The 26690-nt window shown below is 38.1% G+C and overlaps 1 protein-coding gene across 1 annotated transcript in view; it reads left to right on the top strand.

The window, feature by feature from the left end:
* The window catches only part of LOC145738810 (protein qui-1), a 294747-nt gene that overhangs the window by 228097 nt on the left and 39960 nt on the right, over positions 1-26690 (top strand). Inside the window, exons 21-23 of the mRNA XM_081993876.1 lie at positions 2148-2387; positions 2452-2626; positions 21281-21624. Of these exons, the coding sequence (XP_081850002.1) occupies positions 2148-2387; positions 2452-2626; positions 21281-21624 (759 nt within the window). The remainder of the gene's footprint in view (positions 1-2147; positions 2388-2451; positions 2627-21280; positions 21625-26690) is intronic.

The raw sequence follows: 26690 nt of genomic DNA, 5'->3' as shown, positions 1-26690 counted from the left end.
GATCTGGCGGAACTTGTTTCCGCTGTTCACAGTAGTTGCCTCTAAAACACGATATTTTTAATTGTCATTTGTTAATGTTTTGTGTATTTTTTTAACTTAACTATTACAGTTTTAAATAAATATTCTGCTATTCAGCTGATTCAGCATGTTTTGCAAAAGTGTTATTCTTCATCACTCTCATTGTCGCCTTGGAAACACGAATGAATGGAAATATCTTCTATTCTCAAAGTTTCATGGCAATTGCCACATAAAAACTAAAAATGAGTTTGAGATATTAACCTATAATTTATATGAATATAAACATAGGGAACCTACCTCATCTGCATCATAGCATCATATAAATCAACTAAGGGTTTCTCTCTCTCTGGCTACAAAATTGGGCACAGACTTTTAAAATCAGCTTTTCAGTTTCATCCACGGTTTCACTAGCAGTGCGATTAGCAGATCTGGTACCATCTGCCATGACAGCGTCTACTCGTATATCGCGACTGTCGGACTATTATACTTTTGCAGTAAAATCTGATATTTCTAGTTTTCTGTCTGATTTTCCGTCGCACCATGATGAAAAGTACAGTCGCCAACTCGCAATATCACAAGCAATCGTATGCACTTTATTGCATGCGATGCATCTTTATACCACTACTATAAGAAAATTTAAAGCAGGAGCAAAAATGCGGTCCTCCTAGCAACACATCACGACACGACAATCGATCACAAAAGACGACAGAATATAGATAAAAGTCAGGAACTTAAAATTGCCCTGCAGATTTAGGAATAAAGTCTCCAAACGTTTACAAAATTTGGATTTAATGGATACAGATTCCAAACAACCTACCAGGGTAGGTTACCCAGCCTATTATATTGTCACGTTTAGGGGTGTGTAGTGAGGGACTCGTTTATTACAAAAATGATTTAAATAAGGAATACAGTGGGGTTAATCTTACCCCCAGATTAGAAGGTAAGCACTAATGCCGTAATCACCGGCGTTTTCATGAAAGTACAGGGAGGGCGAATCGAATTCAGCCCTTCAGCTACACCGTAAAGGAGGACACGCTAGGTGCTCTTGTACGGTGTAACCAAAGGACCAAGTAGTACACTGATAGAGTTAAGGTAACTTTAAGTTGCGAGAGAACCTTTCTCTTTTTAGCCTGGGATCCTAAGAGGGTAGCGAGCCGTCCCGCTACTTTAAGTTAAAGACTGTTACTTGCCGACATGCATTTTACCCGTCACAACATACGGACTGGAGACTATGACACTTACAGAGAGTAGTGCAAAGAGGCTCAGAACAACTCAAAGAGCCATGGAGCGCGCCATGCTGGGAATCAGCCTCAGAGATCGAATAAGAAACGAAGAGATCCGAAAAAGAACAAGGGTAACCGATGTTATGAGAAGAGCAGCCGAACTAAAGTGGCGATGGGCGGGTCATGTTGCAAGGCAGGATCCATCTAGATGGACTAATAAAATAATGCAGTGGCGCCCAAGAGCCACAAAAAGAAATGCAGGGAGACCCCCAAAGCGATGGCGGGATGACATCCAGAAGATAGCAGGAAGAAACTGGTTTCAAACTGCCCTGGATAGACGGACATGGAAATCATTGGAAGAGGCCTACATTCAGGAGTGGATGGACATAGGCTAAAGAAGAAGAAGAAGAAGAAGACTTGCCGACCGACCCGGAGACCAGTGACCTCCCCTTGAGGATGACCCCAGAGCTCGGTCATTTAGTCGAGCTACAGTGCATCTTTTATCCTCGTCAGCAACCTCTTTACGCTAACCTTGCTGACTATGGTGGTTACTGGGTGTGCACCTTAACTACTAACACGGGTGTGACAATATTTGTTTAGTGTTAGTACATAGAGGTCTTTAAATAAAATTAAGTAAGAGTTTATCTCATATACTACACAAGACTTAAACTGAGGTTGAAAATTAAATACGCAAATCTTGAGGCTTTGTACTAAAAAACCTGAATATTTCATAGAGGAATAGCACTCGGGGGTTTTAAGAACAAACAGAAAACTAAAGTTCAACAAACCGAACAAGTTACTAACCGCAGAGTTTATAGTTCACAGCTTGGAGACCAAAAGTTCAAATTATATTTTCTTAATGGTTTAGTGACAAACGCTTCTATTAAAAAAGAATTTATTTTTAAGGTGACTTCACACGGCGACATAATGGTATCAGGGAGTACAGACGGAAAAGTGTGTCTTTGGTCCCTTAACAACTACAATTTACTGAACACAATAAACATTAACTCGCCAGTGAAGATGTTGGATGTTTCCTTAGATTCAATTTGGCTTGTGGCTTGCTGCGGAGATAACAAAGTATATATAAAAACCGTAGCTACCGGAACTGACGTACACACGATAGTGTTGGGAGATCACAATTCAAAAGTGAGTACTCTTAAAGAAAATACTTTTTTTCTGGGTTTGTAGTAATAATTGTTGTGTGTTACAGGTAAGAAGTTTTTGCATAAGCCAGGATAGCTGCCGAATAGTGCTGGGATGTTCTGACAAAAAGGTTTACGTCTACGATATCCATTCAGCAAAGCTGTTGAAAACTCTCACAGGACAAAATGGGGAAGTAACTTCAGTTAAAGTGACTGACAAAGACGACTTTCTGTTAACAGCAGGTAAGGTTTAAGTATTTATAAAACTGTTTTCCTTCTTTGACAACAATTTATTTTTGCATTAGCCATTAAGAAAAACTTTTCCTGTTGTGTCAGTTACATCAGATTAAGCAATTATCAAACTAGTTGTTTGCTACACCTAACTTAGTTTGAACTTGCGGATTCCATATAACGAACACGTTGTCTATCAAATACCACAATTAATTTTTATCAAACACCGTAATTATGTCTCCAGTTTTATGGAGGATGAAATAAAAAAAGGAAATTGCCGAAGGGGTCTTCCTTTAAAGTAATTTAATTTCAGGGACGCCTTTTGAAGCTTACGAAACCCTCGGCAAGGAATGTTTAGTTATTTTCTAACTTTGTACGTTTACGTCTATAAATTTCCTCAGAAGCCATTTATTGAGGCGAAAAATATATTTTTTTGGTCCCTCCTTCGTTAAACTTATTTGTCAGTTTTTTTACATTACCACAGTTTTTGCAAATATTTCAGCTGCTATATTCGATAATTTAGTATTTCACGTTCATGTTAGTTGATCACGTACGGAGTTTCTCACATTTGGCTGATGAAATTGACGAAGTAGCGCATCCTTCTCAATTTATTCTCTCTAACTAACTAACAATATGCTGTTCTGACTGTAAATTTTCAAAAATTGTTTTGAGTGCATTTGCAGGAATAACGAAAAAGAAAACTCACATCTTTATTATCTCTTTTACCATAGACAATATGGTGTCATAACATCAACTCTAATCGTCAAAAAAAGAACTTTTGAGCACTTATACAAGACTAACTCTAAATTCATGTCCGTCTATAGTCCGTTTTTGTACCAGTGCAAAAAATAGGGAAAAATTAGTTATTCTAAGATCTCAGATTTACAGTTTTTCTGTTGTACTCTATCCTAGAAATGGTCTCAATCTCAAATATGCTCGAATTATTTTGACAGAAAATATTGTTGTGATTCTAACGCAGCCGCATCTACCATACCCTAGTAACTGATGCTACTGCTTGATTCTATTGATTAATCTAGACTAATTCTTCTAATCGCTGGGAGTGATTCCATGTTCTTGGAATAACATGGAATCATCAAGCTAAAATCAAGTTTGAACACTATGAATTCAATCATCTGATTCTCTTTGCCAACGTAACCGATGATGGATCTTACGAAAACACATAAATTCTATTTGGATTTGGAAAATAATGACATGAAATCAGGTTGAGACGTGACTGGTGTGCAGATAACCGAGCAGTATCTAAGGTTGCAAAGAAATGACTTACCCAGAGCCGTGGAGTCAAGAAGATCGTGTTTAGAACACTGCCAACAGTGCAGGAGAGTAGCTTTGAAGATTCACACCGCCAGGAATTAGAAATCATTGAGTCTATATCATTGTCGAGACCCCAAATTCCTGTTAAACGGATCCCTAAACCGATTTGACGAGAGAATGAGTTTGGAAGGAATCGCCGAACAAGCAGAAGCTATGTCGAAACCAGTAGCAACGGGAATTATCGTATCGAGTGGTGTTTTAGTAGAAAAACGGTACAATATTCCATATTCCTAGCACTTACACTTAATAAACATATATCATTTTTCGTAGTCTTGAAGTTTAAACCTACCCAGTGAATAATGTTTATTTGGTTGTCTGCGTATGCTCGCCTCATAAAAATATGTTGAATATAGAGCATATCCTATTTTTCTTCACGTTTCCTGCACCATCTAAGAATTAAACCAATTTCCTGTCACTTTCCTGTTCTACTCATTTAATTAGTATACTAACTGCTCATAAAGAGTGCACTGAGCAAAGGCTCAAATTTTGAACTCATACCTTCCAAGCTATCTGTAGAAGAAATCATAGCAAACGTAGTGGTGGAATACGGTTGCGGCCAATACGAACCACAGAGCAGATAAAGGCGAAAATGTAACAGAACTTGCTACGAGAAGAACCTCCAGGAATCTCACACTCGGAGAAAGAAAAGCTCTAAGTACAATTAAGGATGACAAGGGTCATTTAACCAGGACATAAAAACGCAATGGATTTCACATCGGACCCCACAATCAAGAAGAAGCTACCAGAACAAACAGTCCGAGTAATTTCCCGATCTAACGAAATGGATAAAAATGAAGAGAAGGCACATGGAGAAGAAAGAATCATCTAGTGCATCGGGATGGAAAGGCTCCAACACAGCCACAAAAACGTCTACATTGTCTTGCAAAAAATAACTGTATGCGCAGACGAAATTTAAAATGAACACGGTCAAAGAATGTCTGGCCAAAACAACCAAGGAAGGGAGTCAATGATACCCTTAAAGGGTCGTGCCATAACCTACGTGTTGTCGACACAACAAGCAGCCAGGAGGCTGTTGAGAAACTTGGTTTTCATGGAGATGAACTTCTTGACATGAAACAAACGCGAATGTTGATGAGACATAGTACTGGAGAAACAGCAATAGACCTTTTGTACTTGGGTGGGACACAACTGAGAAGAGCGGTGGCCGAAATCACAGGACACTGGAGTCACCTACGCGTAGAGGGAAGAAAACCAATTTCTAAATGTGCGGCTAAAAGGAAGAGACTACTCCCTACTTGATATGTGAATGCAGTAAAGCTTTACGGAAATGCAAAAATATGGGTATGTCACTAAAAAGCACAACCTATATAACTTATTACATATTGTGCGTTGCCGACGATCAAGTAGTTTTACCACAGGACTACGAAGATCTAGAAGATATGACCCGAAAGCTAATGGGACAATATGCCAAATGGAGTCTAGAAGTTAATTTAAGGAAAACTGAATATATCTGCATAGGCGGGATACAACAAGACCTTGTTCTTGAAGACACACATAAAAAAATAAAGCATACTAGCAAACATAAGTTTCTGGGGTACATAACAGTAGACGGAAATACTGATGAAGCAATAAGAGATCGAGTAACCCAAAGACGTAGAGCCATCAGCCTGTTGAATAGTGTACTGTGGGACAAAAATATATCGAAAACCACGAGACATTGGATCTACAACAGCATTGTTAAAAGCATAGTCGCACAACGCATCCGAAATGAACTTGAGAAAATGCGCTGCTTAGTTCTTGTAGCTCTACAACCCTGGGTGGGTCTTGGCTGACTGTACGACTTTTTTCCAATTTGTTCGGTCTTCCATCAACCTAGGGTCAAATGGAATGTTCATTTTCCGGAGATCTGCTTGGATGTTATCTTTCCATCGCATTCTGGGACGTCCGAGTGGTCTTTTGCCTGTGGGAATCTCCTCCCATACCAGTTTTACAAGTCTTTCGTTATGCAGTCTGTGCACGTGGCCTGCCCATCTTAGTCGCTGTGATTTAATTTCTTGGACAATATCGGCGTCGTTGTAGAGTGCTTTTAATTCGATATTGGTTCTGATCTTATACTGGTTTGTGGTGATGTCATGGTGAGGTCCGAAAATTTTTCTAAGTATTTTTCGTTCAAAGCGCCTTAGCTTTTCTTCGTTTGCTTTGGTCATGGTCCACGTTTCGCATCCGTACGTTATTACAGGTCTGACGATGGATTTATAGATTTTGATCTTTGAACTTCTTGTGAGATTTTTTGATTTTATGAGCTTATTCAGTGCAAACAGACAGCGGTTTGCAGATTGGATTCTGTTTTTTATTTCTTCGGTAACATCGTTGTCCGCTGTGATTACGGCCCCCAGATACTTAAAACGTTGTACTCTTTCGAAATTAAAGGTGTTGATCGTCACATTTTGCCCTATTCTGTCTCTTCGTGTTGTTCTATTTATACACATATATTTCGTCTTCTCTTCATTGATCTTCAGCCCTACTTTACTTGTTGCTCCTTCCACCTTGTTGAAAATGTCTTTCGTGGATAGGGTGGAGTCTCCAACGAGATCTATGTCATCCGCATATGCGAGTAGCAGCTTGGGACCTTGAGCCGATAGCAGTTCTGTTTTTATTTCGGCCGACCTCATGGCTTTCTCCAATACAAGGTTAAAAAGTAGTGGAGATAACGCATCGCCCTGTTTAAGTCCACTGTTGATTTCAAAGCTGCTAGAGAGTTTATTATTTACACGCACTTTAGATATTCCACCTTCCATACAAACTTTGGTCATCCGAATGAGTTTCTTTGGTATTGAGAACTCCGCCATGGCATTCCATACTTGGCTTCTTTCTACGCTATCATATGCCTGTCGAAAGTCTATGAAAAGATTGTGTATGGGTCTGTTATACTCCCATCCCTTTTCTAGAAGTTGTCTCAGCGTGAATAGTTGATCTATTGTTGATCTGTTTGCCCTAAACCCGGCTTGATATTCGCCTAGGACATTTTCAGCATAAGGGATTAGTCTACTAAGAATGATGTTTGAGAGGGTTTTATATGCCGTGTTTAGGAGTGAGATTCCTCTATAATTCGCGCATTTTGTTTTGTCCCCTTTTTTGTGGATGGGCACTATTATGTTTTCCTTCCATCGTGCTGGTGTCCTTTCTTCTAACCATATGTGCGTTATTAGCTGGTGGATTCGGCGATGTAGTGCGTCTCCCCCATATTTCAGAAGTTCTGCTGGTATCCCGTCCGTGCCCGGCGCTTTATGATTTTTAAGCTTATTTAAGGCCCTTTGGGTTTCTTCAAAGGAGGGATTTTTGACGGGCATGTCCGCTGTGATATAGATCTCTTCTTTGTGTTGTTCTTCCTGTATGATGTTTAGGAGGTCTCTAAAATACTTTTTCCATTCTTCAGTTATTTCTCTACCGTCGATTATCATGCGGCCTTGGTTGTCTCTCAGTGTATGGATGGAATTGGTTTTATGTCCTCTTTTCTCAGAGGAGATTGCTTTATAGAATTCCCTGGAGCCTGGTTTGGGCCGGTCTCTCTCCATATTTTCATATTTTTGTTGTTCGTAGTTTCTTTTCTTTGTGCGTATTATTTTTCTTGTTTCCTTTCGGCAGTCGTCATATTCCTTTTTACTTTGGTCTGTTTGCAGTTGTATCCAAGTCTTTCTTACTGTTTGTCTCTTTTCCAGTTGTTTCCGACACTCCTCGTCATACCATGTTTTTGCCCTCTTCTGTTTACTCCTTCCAAATATCTTGTCAGCTGTCTTGGTTATTATCTCGGCAGTCGCTTCCCATAGCTGTTCTATATCTTTGTCTTCTCTTTCAGAGTTCAAGGTTTGTTCAAGTTGTTCTCTATAGTTTCGTTGATTCTCTGCACTGTGTATTTCGTCCATGTTCCACTGTGGGTTTATTGTTGTTTTATTGTATTTGTGGCTAGATATTCTGGATTTGACCTTTGCTCTGACTAAGTAATGATCTGTGTCTCCGTCTATTCCTCTCAGGCTTCTTACGTCTATAATATTGTTACTATGACGGGCATCTACAATGATGTGGTCAATTTGGTTGCGCGTAATATGGTCGTTTGAGACCCAGGTTTGCTTATGGATGTCTTTATGCGGAAACATGGTTGACTTTATTAGCATGTTATTAGCTGCTGCAGTTTCTGTGAGTCTTAAGCCATTGTCGTTGGATATATTGTGTAGGCTGTGTTTACCTATTGTGGGGTATAGGCTAGGCTCTTTGCCTATTTTAGCATTAAAGTCCCCACAGAGTATGCGCATATCATGCTTGGGCATCGTATCTATCTCTCTTTCTAGGGCATCGTAGAATTCATCCTTGATATCTTCATCCTTTTCTTCCGTTGGTGCATGCGCTGAGATAATCGAGGTGTTGTATCGCTCTCCCTTCATTCGTATGTAGCATATCCTTTCATTTATAGGTTTAAAATTTAGTATATTCTGTACTAGGTTGTTTCTAATCACAAAGCCCGTTCCGAATTCATGTCTTCCGTTTTTGTTACCGCTGAAGAAGATGGTGGATTTACTTATTTTTATATTTCCATCGTCTGGCCATCTTATTTCTTGGACGGCTGTTATATCCATTCCTATGTTTTCCATTTGTTCCACAGCATTTATGGCAGCTCCAGGTCTGTACCAACTCTGGACATTCCAGGTTCCAATATTCATAGTCCTTTTACATTGCATTTGTCGTTTTTTGTGTTTATCTGTCCGGTTCCGAGGCAAAGTTGCAGTTTTCATAACTAGTTCCTTTTTTCCGAGGGTGGGTAGTTAGCCCTCCGCTCAACCCTCCTCTTTGAAAATGCGCTGCTGGGAAGTCAAAAGTTAATAAAATCAGAAATAAAAAGACTTAAGAAATTATGGGGGTCCAACATACAATAGTAGAGAACATTCAAGTTGTACAACACAAAAGGTATGGACACCTTCAGAGGATGGACGAGGACAGATTACCTATGCAAAGTTCTGCATATGTCTATGTAGCCTGTGCGTAAATACGGCCTTGTCATTTAGTCTTCTTTTGCAATTTCCGATCAATTAGCGATCTCAATCATATCTCAACACAGTCTTCCGCTCTTCTTTTATCAGTTCGTCTTTTTGTAATTTTTGGAGAATTAGCCAGAACAATAATTATTTCAACAAATTCTTCTACTCTTCTTTTAAAATCTTTAGGCAATTAACAATCATTTCAACACATTCTTATAATTTTCTTTTGGAAATGTTGGGCAATTAGCCACCACAATCGTTTCAACATTTTCTTCTACTCTTCGCTTGAAAATTTTAGACCGTTTTGACATCTTTGAGCAATTGGCTAGCTCAATCATTTTATCACATTTTTCTGCTCTTGTTTTATCAGTTAGGCTTCCCTTGAAGCTTCCAGGCAATTATCCAGCTCAATCATTTCAACACATTTTCCGCTCTCTTTTTCATTTTTATCAGTTCGTCTTTTTTAAATCTCTGAGCAATTAGCAAATTTGGGAAGCCTCATGCAAATCATAGCCAAATTAATTATTCAATCCTAAAAACAATTTTTAAGTAATTAAATCACTTTTAAAACTTGGAAAAAATTAAGCAGGATTAATATAATCAACCGCTTTCATCAGAAATACACCCTAAATGCAGACGAATTAATTAAAGCATTTTACGAAGCTGCCAAAGCATTAAAAATCGAATTAATCATTTGCAAACACCGGTTAAAGCGGCAATGCAAAGTGAAATGATTTCCAAGCAAAATATTCTTTTTTTAATGCGAGACTCCACGCTTTATCGTACAATGGTCCAATAATGCTGAACATGATAAATACATATGGACTCTCGTTCTGAATATTCGCAAACGCACAGGTCGTGGTGCAATAATTTTCCGTGCTTTGAATATTATTGTTTCCTGCGGACATTTGTGTTCTCTGTTTTGTAAATATTTTTTTATTTGCTTTCACGTTGTTTAACTGACCGAAAAGGGAAAAACGTTTTAATTCATTTACGTAACTTTATTTCCATTGGTGGTTGTCGTAGTCGCGTTAGAAATTAGATATCGTTAGTAAAAACTAAGTTTAATTACAGTAGAACAATCCATATTTTGTTGTCATTTAACTGCACTGTTGCATACGACTGCGACCGAATTTTTTGGATTTTTGCTTGTAAAGCAATGACAAATTTACTTTCCACTAAAATCGATTTTTATTTTTATGGGACGTCAAACGTTTATAACAGTTTAAGTGATTATAACATACACGTGTATTCCTTTTCCTTTAGAATGTTCCTCAACTTTTAATTTTTAAGATCAGTGTTGTCCAGTTGTCTTGCTATTCTCAGAATGGTTTTAAATGACCTGAAATTTTTTTATGGTTACAACGTAAGGAAAAGTTTAAAAGTGTTGGACTTTATGGAGATGAGAAAGAACTTTCCTTGAGGAATTACAAGTCTTTATCGATGAGTTTAAACTGAGTCTGGTCTTATATTCATTATAAGAATATACAGGGTATTCCAAATGTTCCGGAAGAGTCTAGCTTTTTTCCACACCTAAAAATTCGAAACGACCAACAAGAGGTACATTTTTAACCTCACGAGATATTCCAAAATTTAGTTTTTCCAGTTTACACCTTGTGGGAAAAGTTAGACTCTTTTTCCACAGGAACATTTGGAATAGCCTGTAATATACAGGGAGTAAATATAAATATAATCTAATATACAAGAGTCTAGCTTTTTCCACAAGGTGAAAGCTGCGAAAATTAAATTTTGGAATATCCCGTGAGGTTAACAAAAATTTACCTTTTGTTGGTCGTTTCAAATTTTTAGGACCCAAGTCTTCAGACCACCATGGTCGGTAATGAATTCAATCAATTTTAATGTTTTTCTTCTTCTTCATGTAGCTTCTCCATTATCGCAAGTTTGATAACATTATGGCAATTTTGACTTTGAAAACTGATGCTCAGAATAGATCTGCAGAAGACCTTTTGAACCATTCTCGCAGATTCCGAAGCCAAGATATCCTTCTTGTTTCAATTGACCTTTTGCCCACAATCTTCTTCTGGATTATCAAGTGAAGTGTCTCATATTTTGAACCTTGCATTATGTGACTCAGATGGTGAGCTCTATTCTCTTCACCTTCTTTAACACCTGAACTCTTGGGTTAATCGTGTTCTCCACGATATTCTGAGCATTCGTCTGTAGGTCCACATTTCAAATGCTTCTATTTTTCTTTCGTACATTCTGTTAAGGGTCCAAGTTTCTACGCCATAGTACAGTACTTAACAAGAATACATAGAACTTCAGCATGCGTATTCTAAGATCTAGGCTCAGGTCGCGGCTACAGAGCATCTTCTTCATTTTGACAAAAACTGCACGTGCTTTCTCTTTACCGATCTTGATTTCGGAGCAATAATCAGCGGTGCAAGTGATGTTTGTACCCCGATAGTTATCTCTTGTAATCCTTTTTAATTGTCTACATACTCTACATAGAGGTGTTCTTGCGGCGCGTTGTTCTTAGTTTTAATCATGTATTTGGACTTTTGAATTTTAACTGTCAAGCCAAAATGTCGACTGGCAGTGATATGGTCATCCATATTTCCAGCAAGAAGGATAGTATCGTCTGCATAGCGCAAGTTGTTAATTGTCATATCATTTTCTGTGATACCTCCCAAATCACATACGATGTTGAATAAAGGTGACGAGAGTACACATCTTTGCTTTACGCTCCGTTTGATTTCTATAGGTTTAGTCGTTTCTTGTAATCGCACTGTTGCCTTTTGGTTAAAGTAAAGGTTGACAATAATCCGGATATCTCCGGAGTCCAGGTTTTTCTGGTTTAGCTTTTCTCCTAGCTGGTCATGCCTAACTCTATCAAACCCCTTATTGTAATATATGTATAAGGCAAGCGTAAACTTCCTGATTGACATGACATTTAATTTTGGGTATTGTAACAAAGTTTGATTATAGCCATTGCGCTAGCATGGTCTCCGTTAGACATTCTCTATTATATATAGAATAGTTTTTCGATCAGTTTTAACACTTCCATTGGTATTTCGTCCAGACCCAAAGCTTTTCCTCCTTTTGTTGTTTCTATAGCTCCATTTACCTCTTCTTTCGGAATTGTAGGCCCCGTTTGTTCTTCAGTACTGGCTTGTATCGCTACTCTCTGATCATCGAACGAGTTTTTGATGTTAAATTATTTGCTTCTCTATATCTACTGTAATGTTTCAGCCATTCCGCTGTTGTTTAAGTTAAAATGTTTGATCTATTTATGGAGGTTATGTAGATCTTGTCGCTGTTGTAACTCCTTAATTTCCGTGCAAGCCATGTTTCCCTGGCTTGGTGGCATTCATACGTTACTTTGTTTTTAATACAGTAGATAGAAACATGAGTTGCCATTCCATTTCAATAATATCAAACTAAATCTCAAGAGAGAATTCAACAAACCGCTCTGCTTATCTACTACGTTTTGTCGAGTATCGTAAGGCTTTCGATTGCATCAAATGGATCCATCTTTGGACATACCTGAAGAAAATGGGAGTTCCGGATCATATCGCTCTTAATTCATAATCTATACGGAACCCGTAAAGCAGCTGTAACAATCGACAACCAACAATTTAACATCACTGTAAAATTAAAAAAGGTGTTCGGCAGGGATCCATTCTGTATCCTATTTAGTTTAACATCTATGAAGAACATATTAGAGAAGAGTACCAGATGGATAGTAGGGGCCAATCACGATTGGTGGAGTAAAGATCTCCAACTTCCGCTATGCAGATAGCTACACCGTCTTGTTTGCTAACACCCAAAACGAACTTAGCAATCCTGCATAATCTGCAAACTGAAAGGAAAAACCTTGTTCTAGATACCAACTACTCGAAAACCTAAGTGATGATCCAACAGATATCCAACATCTGAGTTAGTTCCAGGTCGTTAACCAGTACGTCTATCTGGAAAAGGTTCGAGTTCATCTTACTCGTTCTTTCGATTCGACCCCATAAAAAAGGGTCGAAAACATCGAAAACGTAGCATCCAGCTGTAAGTCGTGGCTGGTAAAAACTTTTTTCATCCTGATAAATGCTGTTCTAGCTTTTTCAATACGCGTTCTGATCTCCACAGAATGGTCCCAGTTATCATTTACGTTTGTGCCCAAGTATGTGTATTTTTTGACTCTTTCTTCGCGGGTGTTTTGGTTTTTACTTATTATCATGAACTTTGTTTGGTTGGTGCTTATTTCCAAACCATATTGTCGACTGTACGATGTGACCCTGTCCATTAGGAGTTGCAAGGAAGCTAGATTGTCTGCAAAAATAACGGTATCATCTGCATACCTTATGTTATTCAATCGTTCTACATTTTGCAGGATTCCAGCTTCAATATCTTGCAAGGCTTCTCTGAAGATATATTCCGAGTACACATTGAAAATTACAGGAGGCAGCACGCATCCCTGCCTTACACCACGTGATATTTGTATCTTTTCCATTGTCTCTCCGTCTACCCTCACACAAGCCCTCTGATTCCAGTAGAGATTTCTGATGATTTTGAGGTCCTTCCCATCCAGGCCAGTATTTTGCAGAACTGCTATCATTTTTGTGTGTCGCACTTGATCAAACGCTTTCCTGTAATCCACAAAACATGCGTGTACATTGCAGTTTATATCCCTGCATCGCTGAAACAACACCTGGATCGAAAATAGAGCCTCTCTAGTCCCTACTGCTCTTCTAAAGCCGAATTGAGTCTCAGACATCTGTTGATCACATAGTTTAAATATTCTACTGTGAATTATCTTCAGGAACGTCTTCAGTAGGTGGCTCATCAAGCTTATTGTACGAAACTTTCTACATTTCTTAGCATTAGGCTTTATGGGGAGGGTAACAAATTCAGATTTCAGCCACTTGGTGGGTAGGACGCTCGTATCATAGATCACATTGAACACCCTTGTGAGCCACCCTAGATTCTTCCCCTCGATCAACTTTAATATATCAGCCGGAATTCCATCGAGACCCAAAGCCTTTTGATCTTTAGCATTTTTCAAGGCTGCCTGTACTTCTCCTTCTAAGATTGGGGGACCATCTGCACAACACATATTTGATATTTTGCTGTTAATTTGACAATTTTGATAAAAGTTACAAAAAGGGATATTAAAAAGGTTATCTACTGTACATTGCTCAATTTTGTGCGGTACTTCCTATAAACAATCTTTCACAACTTCAGTTCTTTTCAGTAATTGATTGTCAGTTCGTCGTGACCATACCAGAACTAACTTAATAAAAATAAAAAATAATTCCAACGATCAAAAATCCGAAACTCAAGTAAGCTGATTTTGAATATACACTGTAAAAGACTATTTGTAAAATCGTTTATATGCCTATAAGTTGAATATTCAGGTGGTCTAATTATTAACTATAACAGCATTAACAAACGTTCTGGTTTATAATTAATTAAATTTCGATCAAATGCATATTCATCGGATTCAAAACGTTTTAATTCGCGGTATTTTATTATGATAATGCTTTAACATTATTTGCGGTGGTAATCGAATGTTAATGCTGGTTGCATTCATCTCGCAGTGGTTTACGTACGATGTGTGCAGAAATACGATTATGAAAAAACAGTTTAATTATAATTATTCAATGAGTAAACTGCGGACAAAATAAGCCCGCCTAGTCTGCATTACCATTGTGAGAAAGTTTGCATTAATTTATCGCGATGACTGCGTTTCGCCAACTTCAATTTAAACTATTAACCGCTCGCCAGAGCTAAAAGCATCATTTATCTGGTTTATTTTATGTCGCTAGAAAACTTTTACCTCAGCGCGCTCTTTAAAAGAAAAGCAACAGTTTTGTTCATATTTACTTATCTAAAGGACGAAACACCATAAAAGCTCTTATTCAAAATAGAGATTCCAATTTGATTCGAATTGGTAAAGTTTTTCAACGGGTTTTTGTATGGAAAAATCAATCAGAGGATCTAATTCAACATCTGAAATATTATCCGATTTTTTTTATGCGTATTCAACCACTTTCGTTTAGCTTTACAGCCGAGTCTGAAATGAGATCTGGTTTTGCTAATATTATTTGAAACCACTCGGCTCGAATTACTCCAAAATATTGTTGGTTTATTCCCTTTAATAGGTGGCAAATCCAGCGTGCAATTTTTGTGGTCCGAGAATTTCTTTTGTGTTGATATCTGACAATCGATCCGTCCAGTTTCCACCAAAATAGAAACAACGATAGTGCCAGAGGTGTATCGAAAAATAATCCAATTCTCGATGTCGTTCGTTCGAAATCGAAGCAATCTACCTTGTTTTATTGATACTTTAAAAATTTGGCCAATAAATAATATAGAGTAGGTATATGGAGAGAAAACCGAACAAGTGTAAAGTGTTCTTTTTCCTTTTACATTACAGTCCTTTTTTAGCTTGAAAGCCTTTATGAGTCAACAACTAGGTCGAATTTAAAAAAGGAATCAAGTGAACGTTTGAGATTTGTTTGACAAGTTTGTTGTAACGAGTTATTTAGTATTTGTATTCACGTTTGCGTAGAGATATCAAATGAAACAATTACGAACTTTGCTCGCCTCTGCTGTGGAGCCTTGTAGTAAATGGACTTCTGACAGAGCTGGACCAGAGTCGGGTCCAGCCAATACAAGGGTATGCAGACGATATAAGATTGCTCGTTAGAAGAGAATTTGAGAGTGTGTCCCATAACATCATGCAGCGCGCACTTCAGATCGTACAACGTTGGTATACAGCAAACCAAAGTATTCACCTTCACAAGACGAAAGCGGCTGCAAATGCAGAACCTGGCAAGACATACGAGTACCACCAAGTGATTAAGAGAAGTAATTGGGACTAACATTAGATACCAAACTCATGCAGAAAACACAATTGCAAAAGCAATTTGAGGACTATGGGCCTGCAGGGGTATGGTTGGTAAAGGTTGGGGACTGACCAGGATGATAGTTACCATCGTTACCTACGGTTCTCTTCTTTGGTGACATAAAGACGGCAAAAAACAGACTTAAGTAAAACTAGGCAAGCTACAAATAATTAATATTTAATAAACGTTATCGGGTAATATCCCGGTCTAAGAAAATGGATAGAAGTTAAGAAAGAATATATGGTGAGAAAGTAACCCTTTGGTATACAGATGGGTGCAAGACAACCAAAAATATAGGTGCGGGATGTCATGCAAAAGGAGAAGGGGATGAAAGAGCAAAAGCAGAAATGCGCGCAAGAAATGATTAGGAGGTATTATCACATTAAGAGGATGGAACATATTGGCATGTTATGGTGAACACAATAAAATATACCTTTGTTGGACAAAAGGACAACAAAACAATGAAGAAAATATAATTGCAGATCTTCTGGCTAAGAAGAGAGTGAGAGATAAACTTATAGGGCCAGAACCTAGGTGTTGTCTGTCACAGCAGACAGCCAGCATGACTTACACATGGGGCATACCTGAATGTTTATGGGAGGCAAATCCTGAGAAAGAGCAACCGAGGAGAGCCTAAGCACGGGACACTGTCAACTCAGGATTCACCTGCAACAGGTGGTAAGAGAATTAAATCATGAATGCAGGCTGTGCGGTAGAGAGGATGAAAGGCCTCTCTGCAGGAGCCCAAATATCACGCCTTTGGGGCACATATAGTGGAACAATGAGACATAGCAGATATGCCCATCAGGATGATTCTTGAATTCCTAGGGAAGACAGGAGAGATGAGATAAAACTAGCTGGATTGTACAATGAGCGAAAGCTTCAGTGCTACCAGCAAAAATGCGGACCGCAAAGTTTACAAAAAAAAAGTGTTCCATGGTATGCAAAAGTCTCTCGTTTTGAAAGTGATTCCATATTATCTGCAGCCAGAAGATTGCGTGTTGCTAGTCGAAGGTCACCAGTTATGGGGTATAGTTCCCATAGGGTTGAAGTGAGCGAGAGAATGACAGGGATGGCGCAAGACGTTGATGTCATGTGGACTTGCCTGGGGCGTGTTGCCTATTGACCGATAAAGTGTGTTTCGTCCCGGGAGCTGTCGTTGGACTCGTCAGTAAGGCTTGACAGCTCCGTGCCTTATACACACTTGAAGATGACTTGCAATTGCTATATGAAGTTGAATCGTGACAGACGATGCGGGCTTGATGTTAGCAGAGTTTTTGATGCGTGGTGCCATCTGTGTGGACGTGAGCGAAGTGAGTCGCCACAATTTTATTGAAAAAGGTTGATTGTGGAAATAAAAAGATGAGAATGAGCTGCTAGTAACTATATTTTGTAAAAGAACCACACTGTATAACAGTTAACCGAACACTGCTTTTTCAGCTAACGAACGACTCTACGTCCTAAAATGAATGCTAAATTCTCAACTTTAAACTAAACTTATCCTAAACACAACCTCTAGGTTTCGCAAAGGAACCGCTCAACTTATCATGAAATAAATCCGAAAAACCAAAGATAACAACAATATGGGACTTTGTCACACTATTGCACCATCCTGGATATGGAATGCATATAGGTATGTTTAAGGGAGGAATGAATATAAGCTAATCAAAATTAATAACTTTATCGCTAAACAACACACAAAAAGGTCATTACTCAAACGGAATTGTTAGACGAATTTGCTCTCTAGAGGGTTTGGCACTCGCGATTTTAATAATTTAGAAATACTTTATAATTCGTTTAACGTACCCGGATGTGGATTTGTAGAAATTCGGTATAACTACATAGTATTGCTTGAGACTGACACTGGCTCTGACTGTCTGCTCCCCTAACGGGCTGCATAAAACTTCGTTACACGTTGATTAAATGAATATTCGAAGAACATAAAAATTGATTAAACTCGTAACTCATCCATTAAAAGACAGTGGGGGATGTAGCTGGTTCAAAGACTTATTCCTAATAATTCATCATCACGAGAAAGATTTTTGAACCACACGTGATATTCCAAAATTTCATCTTTCACTTTGTGGCAAAAAATAGACCTTTCCGGAACATTTGAATGACCTATTGTCGAAACTGACACCAAGTTTTTTACTTTTTGAGAAACAGATTCTTAGATGGAAACCTGATCGTATGGATCGTTGGCGAAATTAGAGATCAGACCGCAACAATCCACCACACCCATCAGGCTCAATAAAGTGCGCCAGTTGATTGATATATACAAAGAATCAATAACTGATTTCTCAACTCAACGTAACCAAAGCGCTGCAGGTGATCAGGTGATAATCCTGCTCTGGTCAATTTATTATTATTTTTTTAATGAATAACAGGAAAGTGTTTATTGGGGAATTCCGCAAAAAAGGTGCAGCAGAAAGGAACATGGATGATAACCCGGCGACACGTCTTTCTGCTTTTTGGCTTCATCAGGCATGTAACTTCATCTTCATGAAAGGAGGTTCAAAAACCAACTGACATACACTTAGTGAAACATGTACGGGTGTAACCTGGAAAAGGAGGGACAAGAACAAACATGGATATCACAAACGGCCAGCAGGGACATAATTGTATTTTCCGCAGGAAGATCGCACTGGATATCGTGGACAACATCTCAAGATATCTTAACTGTTGTGAATTATAGTTTGTATTACTTAAATACCACAACAGTAAACTTTCCAAAATGTTTTCAAATTTGATATAATAATCAAAATGTCCAAGCTCGGCCGTAGAGAAGCGTTTGAAGCAACATACATTTCAGTTGGATTTCAAAAATAGATTTATGAAAGCCTGTCGAGACAAGACTGCTATGACGATAGTCGAACAGACGTAGAAGAAAGGATATTACATGTAAATGACCTACCAAGAGTCGTAGGGAGAAGAAGACCTTGTTTCGAGAGTTGCAAAAGGCTTGAATCTGATGCCCTGTGCAAAAGAGTAGTTTTGACTAACTAAGCATGTTGAAGAAATTTAGTAAGTTATCAAAAACGGTACGATCGAGGACGAAAGGGAAAAGAACAACTTTCCGACAGAAGAAGGAGTTAGTAGTGCTATACAGACACTAAAGAACAATAAGTCCCCAGGTGCGGATAACATCCGACCCGAAATACTGAAACGCGGGACCGAAAAACTAAATAAACATATGTGCAAGCTGATATCACTCATCTGCAGAGATACGGAAGTCCCAAAAGACTGGAATTTCGGTATAATAGTACCCATACATAAAAAAGGGGATCAAATGTCATGTGACAATTATCGAGGAATAACCATCCTGAATATGGCATATGAAATATTGCATTGCACTGATCCAAGCATTCAAGGCACTGGAAGTGACAGTAAGAGGGGTGAGACTGCAGGTGAATGTGGTAAAAACAAAATATATTAAAGTCTCTTACGGCCCATTAAGAGCACCCCAACACCTTGTGATCAACAACCATAATTTTGAAGGAGTAAATGAGCTCATCTACCTTGGATCGCAACACAATGAGTAGCGAAATAAAAGGAAGAATATACATAGCAAATAGATCATATTTTGGATTGAAAAAACTACTAAAATCCAGCACTATGACGAGAAAAACTAGAATACTATTGTACAAAACGCTAATTAAACCAGTATTAATGTATGCCTCTGAAACATGGACTTTGACAAAAAGCGACGAAGAATTTCTAGCCCGTCTTGAATAAAAGATTTTGAGACACGTGTATGGAGGGATTTAAGAGGCAGGAGTATGGCGCAGACGCTACAACTTCAAGCTATACTGACTTTTTGATGAGCCTCATATCGTCCTATCGATCAAGATTGCACAGTCCTATCGAAGTGAGAATGCCCCAAAACGATTCTCCACCAGACACCAGGTGGTACTCGGAAGAGAGGCAGATCAAGAGTGTGATATAAGGACCCGGTGGAAGAAGACCTAAGAATGCTGGGAGTTACGAATTGGAGGGCCAAGGTGCAAGAGAGAATGGAGGAAGATCCTTCAGCAGGCTAAGACTCAACTAGGGTTGTGATGCCAGAGATGATGATGATCAAAAACGGTCACAAAACCTAGAAACTTTAACATTTTGTTAAAGGAATCTTCGGTTAAAACAGCATAGAGTAAAGAAGGTGACCTCAACTTTTGGGTTGTTGTTGATTCGTTTTAAAAATTTTATTGTTGCTTTATTACTGTTAAGCAACCAACAGACTTCATTTTTAAAAAAACTAGTCTAAAAAACTGATCCACCATAAACGCAGCAGTGACAGGAAAATGTATGGATCTTTCAAACACCAGTTAATTATCGAGATCTGTTGAACTGCCGACTGAAGTAAAACAACAGAATATAATGAAATTGAGAAACTGGGAAATAATCCAAAAACTATAACAGAGACAGCAGAAACGGTGGAAAAACCCAGCTGGAAGAATGACAAACAACAAGAAAGAGAACCACGCAACTTGAAACGAAATTAGAAGGAAATACGCGGAATTCTGGAAGGATACAAGAAAACTAAGGAGCAAAAGGTAGTATTCTAATTGGAAGGAATATTTTAAGGAGCTACTGAAAGGAAAGCAAGAAAAGTCGTTCAAGAGAGAAATCCAAAAGGATTTAAATAAGCTGAAGAACTAGAGTAAACTAAGGAAAGAAGAACCCATTTCATCAAAAAACATAAATTAGCAACTACATAGAAGAGAGGCAACTCGACATTTTCCAACTACCAAGGAATATACCTAGCATACCAAATACTCTCTTACATCCTCATAGACAGATTAATATGCGGAAAACATTCTGTTTATAACAATACTTCAAGAAAAGTAGTGGTAGTATAATAATTATAATAATAATAACATAGAAAGTTTTTCTCTATACCATAGAAGCTTATTTGCCTGACTTTGTATAGAACATATCAAAGGTTCGAGTGGAAAATAGTCTATCCAGAGTTTTCTATCAACTCGTCTTATAGAGTTGAAATAAGGACCGAATTGCTAACAACGAAAGGCCTCAAATTGCTTTTAGCAGTCGATATAGATATCGTTGGAGATTTGGTTTTGACAGTGAACAACAGTATAGAGAGGGCAGCGAACGAAGAAAAGGAACACAAAATATATGTGCATAAACAGAACGAGAAGGAGAGACAGAACAGAACAAAAACATGAACGCATTAATACATTAACACCTTTAATTGTGAAAAATAGAACGTTTTAAATATTTTGGAGCTCCAAGCATTGCTGACAATGAAGAGAATGCAAGTTCGAAAGCAGAAAGACTTCTCATTCAACTCTGCTCTGCTGTAAGTGATATAAAGTAAAATCTTTTATTTATTGTCAAACTTATTGGCCATTAATGTTACAGTGAATAATTGCTGCAGTTATTTCTATTATATTGACTTTGCGGAAAATTCTAGACTTTACTTGTAATTAAACAAATCAATATATTTTCGAATTAATTTTCAGGTGGAAATCGTATAATCTTCTACACGTTCCGAAGCACAGACCACATTAAAAGTTTCCTGAAGTTGAAGAAAAAAATCCACCAACATTTAGCTGCACACACAGGCTTTATAACATGTTTGGATATATCTCGGGATGGGCAGATGTCGGTGACAGGAGCAACCGACCATTTGGTCAACGTTTGGCAGTTGAACAACCAAGAGTTGGTGCTGACTTTAAATGGACATGCTGGACCTGTAACATCTGTCAGTGTGGCGCCCAGTGGCTTATTTGTTGCATCAGGATCTGAAGACAAGGCCATCAAAGTTTGGGGACTTACTCTTGGTACTTTAGTATTGACATTTTCGGTAAGTTTCTATGCTATCCTCACCACTGTATAGTATTGTGTTGTTAAATGTTAATTTTATGCCTCTACCCCTCTACTATTAAACTTACTTTTTTCCTGTTTAAACCAACAAATTCAGTTTTCACTTAAGTGAACTTGACAGCAATTCTTGGCTTTATTGTGAGTTACTTACTTTGCCTAAGACAGTTTAATAAATAATATCTTAGCCTGCTTTGTTGTTTAGTCTAAGCTTGTTACGATATTAACAACAACTTAACGATCCGTTTAATGTGGTCGGTATCAAATTACACTTTTCACTAATGTTTTCGTTAAAATTAAAAGCATAAGAACATTCGCTTAAAGCAAAAAAACCTCGTAATGATTCCCGCACCTTAAGAGAATGGAGAGTAGAAATTGCTTTAGAGGAACACCTGGGAAAGATTAACGATCGCTCATTTTAAATAATGAACGGTTCCAAAAAAGTGCGAAACAGATTTGCTAGAAGGACGCTTTTTTAATTTTAAATATGCTAAGGATAATCCGGAAAAACGTTATAAATTTAAATAAAAGCTTTTCTGTCGGTCGATTTATAATAATTTACTGGTCAGTTGGGTTCTGCGGTAATAATTTGTCAGTTTTGGTTAATTTCTAAATGCGAATAGGAAAGTTAGGTATGTGGGCAAGTCTGACAACTGAAACTGCAGGTGTTCTTGCTTATTAGCTTTATGAACTATGCAACTCCACTTAATAACTAATAAAGTCTCACGAATATGTCGACTGTAAACAAGGTATGCTTGTAATTATGGTTATGCGATGACATAAAAGTTGTTAATTTTTCTTTATTTACTCTGTTATGCTTAAATGCGGATTTTTTTATTAAAAATGTCTATAACATTAATGTTTTAAGTGAAATCAAAACTCAGAGTCGATCTCCACAAATATTTATTAAAAAGGTTGTTAATTGCCTAACATGTTTCGGGTGTATTCAGACACCCATCTTCAGAGGCTTAACTAGATCACTAGTCTGCTGACTGTCATTCTAAAAGGGGGGACAGCTGAACCCAAATGTACCAAGGTGGTTTTTTATTCTGCACGGGGGAAAAAACCTTGATCAAAAACCCAGTTCTGGTACAGAGGTGACAGGTTGCTCCGTTTTTTATTCTCGAAGGGGAAAAAAACTTAATCAAAACCCAGTGTTGATGTCAAAAAGTGAAGTTACTAGCTCGGTTTTTTATTTTTTAAGGGGGAAAAAACTTAATCAAAACCCGAAGAAGTTGAATGATGTAAAAACTGCATGTCTATCTGAGGAGACCAAATGGACACGAAAGGGACGTCACACAACAAAAAACCGCGGTGGACACTCACAAGTTCAACATTTAACAGATTAAAATGAGGGCGACTTTCCCTTTGTCACTCTGGAGTCTCCCTGTCCTGCTGCACCCAAGCCATGTTGCCCTGCACGGTCACACCTCCACAGTCCAATAAAAAACGGAGCAACCTGTCACCTCTGTACCAGAACTGGGTTTTTGATCAAGGTTTTTTCCCCCGTGCAGAATAAAAAACCACCTTGGTACATTTGGGTTCAGTTGTAGTTTTAGAATGACAGTCAGCAGACTAGTGATCTAGTTAAGCCTCTGAAGATGGGTGTCTGAATACACCCGAAACATGTTAGGCAATTAACAACCTTTTTAATAAATATTTGTGGAGATCGACTCTGAGTTTTGATTTCACTTACACTCACTACTCCACTGTGTGCATATGGACTACTACTTTTCGATTAATGTTTTATTCTCAGAGTAACATAAGTAGTTAAACATATAGTTCACGAGCTTTTAAACCAATTTAAATCACACACATTCAACAGGTACAAGTAGGTTTAATTCCTCTTACAACCCAAGAAGACAGACATAACAGATATTACATGGAAAAGTGTTTACGCGGAGTTAATTGGGTCTTCTTCTTTCGGTGCCGTGCCGGCACGTCTCCAAGCGTGGGCTAACTCCATGACAATTTGGTTGAATCGGTTTCTATCTGTTGCTACTCGGAATAGGTGTTCTACTCCCAGTCCGGTCCAGTTTCTAATATTTCGCAGCCACGATAGGCCTTTCTTCAACCTTTCTTTGAATAATCAGGCGAGGGATGTGATATTTATCACCTTGCATTATATGCCCGAAATAACTGACCTTTCTTGTTTTTATGGTGTTCAGGAGTTCTCGATCCTTATTCAGCTGTCCGAGTACTTCTTCATTACTGGTATGTGCAGTCCACGGGATCTTGAGGATTCTTCGATAGCACCACATTTCAAACGCTTCTATTTTATTCATGATGTCAACTTTAAGCGTCCATGTCTCACATCCGTATAAAAAAATGCTCCATACGTAACAGCGGAGTGTTCTTAACCGCGTCCGAACTGTGAGGTTTCTATTAGTGAGAGTTGGTTTCCATTTGCTGAATGCCCTACGTGCCATTTCAATCCTCGCTCTTACTTCTTCGTCGCACGTTATGTCATTGTTCAGCCAGCTACCCAGATATTTGAAATGTGATACCAGTTCAGTATTGTGTCCGTTGATTGTAATGGGAATTGGTTCTATGTTTATTCTGCCCACAGTCATCCATTTCGTTTTCTTGATGTTTATATTAATACCCCATCTTCGACCAGCCTCGTTCACTCTATCCAGCAGCATTTGCAAGTCTTCCATGTTTTGCAGAAAGGAACAAGGATGATAACCAAAGAACGATTCTTGCGGAAATCACAATTGTGTCGCAGCTGGCCGTTTGTGATATCCATGTTTGATTTTGTCCATCTTTTTCCAGGTTACACCCGTATATGTTTCACTATGTGTATGTCAGTTGGTTTTTAAATCTCCTTTCATAAAGATGGGGTTACAGGCCTGATGAAGCCAAAAACCAGAAACACTTGTCGCCGGGTTATCATCCTTGCGCCCTTCTGCTTCATCTTTTTTTTGCGAAGTTACCCAATAAACTCCTTCCTATAACAGATATTATACCAGTTGCCATTTCTAACTGAGTCATTCGACCTATTCGAATTCATCTTCGATCCGTAAGAACTGCTTGAACAAAAACCAGTTTCACCCGTGTTGCCGGATCGTCCATATCTAGGTCGATAAGCTTTGTTGGCAAAAGCACTTCCTGTTTTACCAACCTCATCTTCCATATCCAATAACTTGCCTTTAATCTTCTTAGCAGTTTTAACCAACTGATTGACATGTGTGGACTTCTAATCGCAGAGAGAGCAGAGAGACAGTAAATGAAAGTCTAGAGAAGGCTAGAGATGATATCTGCAACAGTGACCCTAGATACTAAATGGGAGATTCTTTAAGGTGCCCTTGTTGTGTGTAAGCTGGGAAGGAATGCTTAAAACCACTAAAGGAAAAATGGAATGGAGAGAAGAAAACATATAAAGATCTTCAGAGGCAATTAGGAAAAATTTAGTTTAATTTAAAAAAATTTAATCAATTTAAATTTGCAACGTTGCAGCATTTTTCCTGAATCGTCAGAATCAGATGTTAAAATTGTCATATGTCAATCAATTGTCACGTCATCGAGTATTAGTAAAACAGCATGGCGGCTGACTATCTGTCCGTGGGTGTCAAATTATTTGGGTGATATAAAAGCTGCATTCGTTTTCAAGTTTTTTTTTGGGAGTTCAAGAACACCAAAATGGTATTAGCGGTCCAAAACTGTGTTCTGATCCTTAGAAAAGCCACTAGAAGCTTTCAAACAGTTTTTTGCAGCTCAGAAACATCAAAATAGTATTAGTGGCGCCAAAACTGTCTTCTGATACTTAAAAAAAGTCACTAGTATCTTTCTAACAGTTTTGTGCAGGTCAAAAACACCAAAATGTCACCAATGTCTTTCAAACCATCTTCTGAGTCTTAAAACTATTACAAGAGGTTCTCAAACCGTTTTTGCAGGTCAGAAACACCAAAATGTCACCAGTGTCTTTCAAAGTGTCTTCTGAGTCTTGAAACTATTACAAGAGTTTCTAAAACGATTTCAGCAGGTCAGAAACATCAAAAGGGCAAAATGTCATTAGTGGATTCTGACCACCAGGGGTTTGAAAACTGTTTTACGTTGCTTAGATTCTCAAGGTTGAGAGAAAAATTGGTTAAGTTTTAAGCCCTCTAGCGGCCAAACGGTTTAACCTATCAACTAGTGCTGGAAGATAAATCAAAATGGCAGGGCGAGCAATCACGTGACCTTGGAAAAACTGGTTGGAATAAAACCATTAAAACATGTCAAAATGTCGGAAATGTCACGTGATCTTAAGAAAACTGGTTAAAAGTTATAACTAGAGTACGGATTAAAAAGCCCTAAAATCGTGAAAAAAAGCGCTTAAAAAGCAAAATTATTTTCTTCAAAAAAGCATAAAAATCTGTAAAAAAGCACAAAACCCTTTTCACTGTCTTTCAGAGATGCAAATTTTTTTTGAGTTCAACTTCTAGAAATTTTTTGAAGATTTCAAATTGCTTTAGAAGCATACGGAAGATATTAGACTGTTTTAAACACTTTCAAAAGTATTTTGAACTACTTGAGAGCATTTGGAAGGTTTTTGGACTGTTTAAACAGCATATTGAAGGTTCTGGAATTCTTTAGAGGCATTTGGAATCTCTTACACGGTTCGCAAATTTTTTTGGAATCTTCTAAACTGCTTTGGTATCTTCTGGGAGCTTCTAGACCAGTTGAAAAGCGTTTGGAATCTTTTAGAATCTTTTTCTAAATGATTTTGAAAGCTTCTAGACTGTTTTGAAAGACTTGTGTAGTATTTTGAAATCTTTTTAGACTACTTTAGGAGCACTGAAGGTTCTGGACTGCTTTTAAGACATGTGAATTTGAACTTTTGAAAGCTTTTAAACTGCTTTAGAAGCATACGGAAGCTTTTAGACTGCCTTGAATTTTTTTTAGAGCTTCTAGACTAGTTGAAGATTATTTGGAATCTTTTAGACTGTTCTAAATGCTTTTGGAAGCTTCTAGACTATTTTGAAAGGCTTTAGACTGCTTGAGAAGCATTTTGGAGTTTCTGTAGTGTTTTGAAATCTTTTTAGACTACTTTAGGAGCATTGAAGA

The sequence above is a fragment of the Ips typographus genome, linkage group LG16 (genome assembly GCF_016097725.1).
Source record: "Ips typographus isolate SLU linkage group LG16, UJ_Ityp_2.0, whole genome shotgun sequence".
NCBI classification, from domain to species: domain Eukaryota; kingdom Metazoa; phylum Arthropoda; class Insecta; order Coleoptera; family Curculionidae; genus Ips; species Ips typographus.
The sequence above is the reverse complement of the archived record's forward strand: the minus strand, read 5'-3'. Positions and strand labels throughout refer to the sequence as shown.